Raw genomic sequence first — 8,249 nt, 5'->3', positions numbered from 1 at the left:
AAGGTATGTACTCATCATTAGTGGTGTGATGATTGCGGTCAGCAGTGAGCGTGTTAAGGTGTTGATCAAAGGTGATGGTGCCATTGGGTTGGTTTGCATTTTCATTCATCTATCTCTATATAGACATAAGGAACAAGGATGTGATCAAATAATTATAGATGTGTAGACTATTTATGTGTAATCTTAAAGTTCTAGGGACTAAGTTAACCAATCACACAAAACATGAAGGCTAATTTGGCATGGAAACATGTTTGGTCAGTACGTGTCCATGTTTGGTTCCTTGAGCCATTGTCTTAATACTTTTAACGGAAATCGTTAGGTTGTAGACAGGTGTGAAGTACTTTACAAAAAATAATAAAATATAGAAGCATAAATCACGTGTGGTGTTTCGTCACGCAATAGGGGTGAATAAGTAAATTTAGAAAAAGGTTTGGTGGGTAACACACACAAAAAAAAACACCACGTGTCACCTAGTATTGGAAAGGATGGTGTTACCTAAATTGGTTGGGTTTTAATGTAGGGACACATCTCTAGTCAAATATGCCCTTTCCCTATTTAACTTACATTTTGTGTGTTTATTGTTTAATATCAATTATCAAACTATGGTCAATAAAATATCAATCTAGTTGTATAAATTGTTCTTTAAGTTACGTTTCTTTTAAAAAGTTTGGCTCTTAACTTGGTAGGATGGTAGTAGTTGTCGTTGGGCTAATTAAAACGTCATGTGATCACTGCCTACGATGTAGTGATATTTTAACTAACATAAACGTAAAACTCGAGTTGTGTTTAAGTAGATATTAAATTAAAAAAAATGTGATTGGTTATTTGGAGGTGACCTCACCATTTCATTCTTTTGGCGCCCGCAATGTGTTATGGGCCAGCCACATCATCTACTTTACAGCCCCTCAACAGTATGCCTTAGCATATAAAATTACGCATGTCATCGTTTTTAGTGTTGCCATCAACATTGGTATTAGGATCATAAACAAGTTATATGATAAATTACAACAATCATCAACGTGTACATGGCATGTCAAAGTTTCAGCTTTAGTCGTTAGGCAGAAGAAATTATCTTTGAAATAAACGTGTTATTCAACCCCTCCCCCTCTCAAAAGAAAATCCATTCTTCATCGCCGGTGACCATTACCAAATACTCATTTGAACATATCGTTAGATTCATATGCAATCTATCAAACAAGTAAATAATGCAAATGCCATATATACTAAATACAAAAAATAAAGTGTGTAATCTTCAAAGTAATATAAACGAGAAAAACGTTCGCTTTAGCACAATGCCTGTAAACTAGACCCACAAACATCAAAATGGCACTTTAAAATTCCAAACCGTCATATCTTTACAGGTGAACTGTGACTTACCACCCTATTAGTAGAAGAAGGCTGTATGTTAATTTTAGTTATTACAGTCAATCATACTTAGATAAGTTCCATCACACTCAAAAATTGTAAAGAATTAAGAACTTAACATTAAAGTGAGTTATAATATATTCACTCTATTTTAATGATGATAAAATTGTAAATGTTTTACACTCTAAGGGTGATTGGACGTTTTAATTAGATGCTACATGAATAGCTTCGCGTAATGTTAACAGAGTAATAACTTTACATGTGAGTAATTTAATCATATTGTTCCCAGAATGATATAAACTATAAGTTTTGAGTTGATTTTATGCATGATACATTTAGCAATTTATGAAAAAAATGCATTTAACTACTCAAAATACAATGAAAAATAAATATCTTGTGTTATCACTTATCAAATTGCCTTGTGTACAAATTACCACCCTATTTCGCCCCTAGATTAACACATTAAATGATACATATCATAAACACGTATCATTAATTGATTAAGAGGTGGATGTGATGTGATATACACAACTAACACATTAGATTACGTAACTTTATCATGATGTGAATAATGCGTTGTTTGTGTGATTGAGTTGTACACGCGTATTTATTCTTTCCTTTAGGTTTTTACAAATAACTTACTATGTAAAATAATATACGTGGATGATTTATTCATTGGTTGAATTGAGGGGTGTTGAAAGACCCCAAATTTAACTTATTAATAAAAGGTTGTAACTTGAAATGTTGTTATTTCATGAAAAGATGTAGATAATATAGAAGTTAAACAAAATTAGTATAAATGTAGGAAATCGAAGGAACTGTTGAAACGACTTTTGTCACATTTTACTAAAGTTCAATATGATATTCATCTCCCCCTCTGCTAGACCATGCAACTCGTCTCCATCAAGATATCAAGTTTAATTTCGCTCTATGTTTAATCCATACAAACTAATCCACGTTGATTTCTTCTACAATTTATCCACACCCTTATGGGGGCCATAGAAAACTCTATCGTTCCCCGTCTTCCAAATAAACCACAAAGTAAACAAAATAATGTTATGTCCCGGTTTTTTTATAATACTTTACTACCTTGACTCTGGCCTATATGCAAATAGGACTACCTGGTGCCACCTATCTAATCGGAGAACACTTTCTTAGACAACATAAAGTCATAAACTGATAAACCTCTCAACTATCATCACCATAGCTAGCTTTGCATAATATTTTACAGAAAATAAAATGTAAATCAAAACTCTTGTAATTTGATTTACAGCATATGACCCTCAATTAAGCAATAAATTGAATAAACCCTATTTTAAATGCAACCAAAATCATCATAATAACTAGCTAATTAAAATCACATAATGTTTTGATTTATTAGTGAAATTTTATATTCTTGGTTTCGTTTTCTTAGGGTAACCAATTGATTCTAGAGATCGTTTTTTAGTTTTGTTGTGGTTATTAATCTTTTGTTTCGTGTGTTTTGATTTAGGGTTGTGCATATTTAATATGTCGCTACCAAAACAAACTGGGATAACGACACGTGGCCGGAATCTGGCCGGAATAGGTCGTCGACGATGCGTTAGTGGATAACGCATCGCTGCTACCCTACGTTAGCAACATAACGCATCGCTACTACCATACGTTACGTTAACAACATAACGCATCGCTGCTACACTACGTTACGTATAACATAGGGTTGACGATGCGTTATGTTGCTAACGTAAGGTAGCGATGATGCGTTATGTTGTTGCTACCTTGTTATGAAAACACAAGGGTTCCACGATACGTTAGTGATAACGCATCGCTGCTGCCCTACGTTAGCAACATAACGCATCGCCGCTACCCTACGTTATCAACATAACGCATCGTCAACACAGATTCCGGACACGTGTCGTTATCCTATCCCTTTCAGTAACGCATCGTCGGTGTTCGCTATCATGTCGTCGGCGACGAGATACCAAAGGGACAAAGTTGGAAACTTAAATTAGTGGGGATAAATTTGAAAACACATTCTAGGGTCATTTTGGGAATTTTCCCAAACAAATTTGGGGAACTTTTTTTTCATTTGTGGTACCTATGTGCATGAGCTACAAGCTTTCATTCGTGTGATAGGAAATAATATTGCTAGTGTTTTGCTGGTTTTCCAAAATGATAGAGGAAAAAAGAGGGATAGATGACTCATGATTGCTGGTCATAGTCTTTTGAAGTCATTGTATTTTTTCTCGAGATGAAAGTATCTTCGTGTTGGTAGGAAGAGTGGGTTCGCTTGTCTTGTTGGTAATGAAAACAATAGTATTTGACGTGCGTATTTATCTATGCGTATACATACATACATATACATGATTATAATTTATAGCATTTAATATACAAAATAAAATGTAAATAAACATAGAATAAAAGTTATGGTTGAACTAAATCAAAGATTGGACTGTTTAAAATATACAAAATGCTTACTATTAATAATTTAAAGATAAAAAAAATGGGAGATGCGTGTATGTGTTTTTCTGTGTCTTTAGGAATTGGACGGCAATATTTAACATTTAAATTAAATAAATATAAAGAAAAGAATAAGACGATGGATTATTAATGAAAGTGGAAACGTGTAGGGAGAGAGATGAAGCCAGATCCACGTCAGTGGATAAAGCACGTGTCGTGTTTCAGAGACCCTTTAAAGGCTTTTTTCATATTCCGTCAATCAACCTTGGCAAGTGGTCCCACATGTGTCCCCACCATCCAACTTGTTCAATTCCTATATACTAATTGATGTCTTTTCTTAATATTTTAAGTCGACTATTTCTTAATCATTTGTATCACTTAATATAAGTTTGTGGTTCAAAAGAAAATCATTAACCTTCTTTTCTTATGTTAAGATATCATAATTCATCTTTTGGTGTAATGTCAAAATTAAGTGGAGTAATAAAAGATTGTTTTAGGATTATATGGTTAATTAAAGTTTTCAAATTATTCAAAATATGTAAATGAAGAAGGATATACTAGTAGGATGCTCATATAATATATACTGGTATGAACTTCAACATAAAAGGTCTTCCGATCAACCTCTAAAATGTAATCATCTTATTGACAAAACTACAAAACATACACTCATAGTTTCACCACATAAAGAGGTTTCTATGTGATTATCAACTTGTAACTTGTAAGTAGTAAATAAAAAACGAAGCATACATCATGATAATGATAAAAGAGTGCAAGTGAGTGACGAATATACATTGCCTCGTCAATGAGTGTTTATATAACTGAATTAGGGCCGATGTTATTATCACATGACTATGGTCATGAGTAAACGTTGTAACCATCCGCGAGAGTGGCATCTTGATTACTATTGGGTGAAATGAACATGCATTTTGTTGTGCAGTCCCTTTTTGCCACGTAGGCGTAACAAAGTTCGTCATGGAAATGATCTCTCTAAAGAAATACTAGCCAGCTATTGGTTGCGGAACACAAAGATTTAACTTTATTTTCAACACTTAGGAGTATATATCCGAAGGGAGAAGCATTTATCCACCATTACCATATGGTTTATGGATTTCATCGGATTCACGCACATCAAGGAGGGATAGTCACACGGTGGTCGATAAGTCGTCCTTGGACATAGCCCCAAACATGGTAGGTTTACATGTTCCTCTACCATTTAAAAATTATTTTTCCACCATTACGCATGAGTTAGGTTAATGTCGTATCAAACAGTTTAATTATAATGGGTTTCAACATAATACCTATCAATTTGACATGGAATATATATGAAGATCATGTGGGTAGTGTGTAGAAGAAAATGAAACTTTAGCTAAAAAATGAAAATGCTAAACCTCTATGAATAAAGGTAAACACAAAGATATGTAAATAACATTCAAGTACCTTAACCATTACAAAGATTGTAACAATATAAACATAATAGGGGTATAAAATATCTAAGAGGATGAACTTTCTTTCACAATTTCATTTTAATTTAATACCAGTTACACCTATCAGATTTTTATTTTCATCATATCAATAAATAATTGAATATATGATTATCAATAAAACTTTGTCTCTAAGCTATATACATTATTAGGAAAAAAAAAAACCCCATTCCACGTAATCGAAGAAAAATCTTTCTTGAAGATAGGTCTATCGTTCGTAGATCTTTCTAATCAATTTTATAATTAATAACTTAAAAATTCAATGCGCCAAATATGCAACGGGTAACATTTCGGGTCAAGAGTCACACATCAGCCCCACAACAATGTCAAAAAAGGAAGCCTATTTGTTTTCACAGAACCGTGGTGCCTTGTCATTGGACCACGTATTAGTCACATAATAACTACCCACGTGTACATTCAGGATATCACCAGCAAGAAGATTTTATTTCGAAATCAACGGGTAGGATTTCATCTTGGGTTTCAGATTTCTACGTCACACCAACTATACATGTCGGGGGGGTCTTCCCGTGACGGTGACGGGCAGCTGTCTGGTCCCACCACTCTCCCAGCAGGTATAATATGATCTCTCTTCCCATACACCCCTCCCACAAAAACTTATCATTGTTTTTGCTTTGCTTTCCCTTCCCTTGTTATGCTATTTCTATTTCAACATCTTTAATTGATATTGGAAACTTACAAAGTCTGAAATCTGAACTTGATATGGCTGGTATGTGTTGCGGTGTTGTTGGCGAGACAAAGACACCGTCTACGTCTACGGTTGAGCCGCAAAGTAGACGGCGTCGGATGGAGATTCAACAACTTAAGTTATTCGCAGCTGCTGCGTCTAACATGGTTGTACCAGAAAACAAAAGAAAGCGAAGAAAGGTTATCGAAAATTCGGTTCGATCGAATAAATTAAAACAGGAGGAAGCCGATTGTTCCGGAGCATCGGATTCTTCTTCGGAAGTTTTCGATAAGAAAAGCTCTAGATTTGGGCTTACGGTGGTTTGTGGGAGAAGAAGGGATTTGGAAGATGCAGTCGCAGTGAAACCGTCGTTTTGTAAGACAAATACTTCGGATTCGGATGATTTACACTTTTATGGAGTGTATGATGGCCATGGATGCTCACATGTACGTGATTATCCCATTAAGAAATAGAATATCTTAAGCCATATATTATTATATACATACTGTATGCTGATGTGGTTTATGTTATCTTATTATGTTATTTAGGTGGCGATGAAGTGTAAAGACAGGATGCACGAGATAGTGAAGGAGGAAGTGAAGAAGTGCGAGAAGTCAATCGAATGGAAGGAGACGATGTTGAAGAGCTTCACACGAATGGATAAGGACGTAACCGAATGGAGCAGCTATGATTCCAGCTTAAATTGTAGATGCGAGCTTCAAACTCCTCAATGTGATGCGGTTGGATCTACTGCAGTTGTGGCGGTGGTTACTCCTGACAAAATCATCGTATCCAATTGTGGAGATTCACGTACAGTGCTTTGCAGGAACGGTGTTGCTATACCCCTCTCGACAGATCATAAGGTATAGTATTAGTTTCCCTGTACTAATACTTTAACCCAGGACCTTTATTATTGCAGGATATTTAATTTATGTGTATCACTTGATTTGACAAATTTGTTTTTTTAATGTAGCCTGATCGACCTGATGAACTTGAAAGAATCGAACAAGCTGGAGGCCGAGTTATATACTGGGACGGCGCTAGAGTTCTCGGCGTTCTAGCAATGTCAAGGGCAATTGGTATGATCTATATTCATGTTCTATGTTCTAATTATTTATCCTAGATTTTTAGTATAATAAGATCTAGATTAATTTTCAATAACTAATATTGTTTATGTTAATTATCAGGCGATAGCTATTTAAAGCCATACGTGATACCCGAACCCGAGGTAACAATAACCGAACGAACAGCTGAAGACGAGTGTCTTATCATAGCAAGTGACGGTCTATGGGACGTGGTATCAAATGACGTTGCATGTAGCGTGGCGAGTATGTGCTTGAGGGCGCATAAGGTTCCATCGCCACCGCGGTCACCAGGAAGCGTGTTAAATGTAGCCCGTGGTGAGAGCTCGGATAAGGCATGTTCTGATGCTTCTATACTTTTGTCGAAATTAGCCTTGGCTAGACATAGCTCGGATAACGTTAGCGTGTTGGTGGTTGATCTTAGAAAGAACTTATAATTAACAGAGATTCGATATTGATAATATTATTAATATTTTTTTTAAAGAATTCTGATCTTTTTTTGTACATCAATCCATCGAAGAAGAACGGTTTGATGTATTGTTACTGTTATCGATAAATATATAAAAATAGTTCCAATTACAATATATAAAATGTATAGTTTGGAATCAAAGCAATATAATACAATTTACTATTTACATCCTTTGATTTATTTATTATGAATTGAATACGTTCTTGTTTATAGCAAGAGTTTTAACTTGACTAGAATAGGGAATGAGAGGGGAATTGAATATTTTGGTTGTAGATCGTAGAGTTTCAAGTTTGAATTCGATCACATCTAGGTTCTATTATAAAGGTTTTTGGGAGACGAATTTTTCACGGTACAGGAGTTGTTAGGCTTGAGCTAATCAACGTTATCTGAGACCGCAGACGTATAGTGTTGTCTTTTACCATCAGGTTACTACCGGTAGCTAGAATTTATTGCTTGAGCTAATCAACGTCATCTAAGACCGCAGACGTATAGTGTTGTCTTTTACCATCGGGTTACTACCGGTAGCTAGAATTTATTTATTGGTCGTTAAGAATAATATATTTTCTTGTTTATAATATTATTATTATATAAAATATAAATTAAGTCGTGACATAAATGATTGCAATTCAAGAAAATATGCTCGGGTCTATCATGATTTCATGTTCAACTTTTTGAGACGTAAAAGACGACGACTCTTGTTAATCGTTTACAAGTGTCACCAAAGTATC

At 34.9% G+C, this 8,249-nt stretch overlaps 1 protein-coding gene across 1 annotated transcript; it reads left to right on the top strand.

Annotated features, from left to right (window-relative positions):
* Positions 1-5,985: 5,985 nt before the first annotated feature.
* On the top strand, positions 5,986-7,546 carry LOC143629293 (protein phosphatase 2C 37-like). Its single transcript, XM_077098601.1, has 4 exons — positions 5,986-6,416; positions 6,519-6,833; positions 6,944-7,049; positions 7,158-7,546. Exons 1-4 carry the CDS (start codon positions 6,006-6,008, stop codon positions 7,487-7,489), a joined length of 1,164 nt encoding a protein of 387 aa, XP_076954716.1. The 5' UTR covers positions 5,986-6,005; the 3' UTR covers positions 7,490-7,546.
* Positions 7,547-8,249: the final 703 nt, after the last annotated feature.

Source organism: Bidens hawaiensis, unplaced genomic scaffold, assembly GCF_021521415.1.
Source record: "Bidens hawaiensis isolate Kalapana, Puna unplaced genomic scaffold, B.hawaiensis_p1.1 tig00005179_1, whole genome shotgun sequence".
NCBI classification, from domain to species: Eukaryota; Viridiplantae; Streptophyta; class Magnoliopsida; order Asterales; family Asteraceae; genus Bidens; species Bidens hawaiensis.
This window is presented reverse-complemented; position numbering and strand designations above follow the sequence as displayed.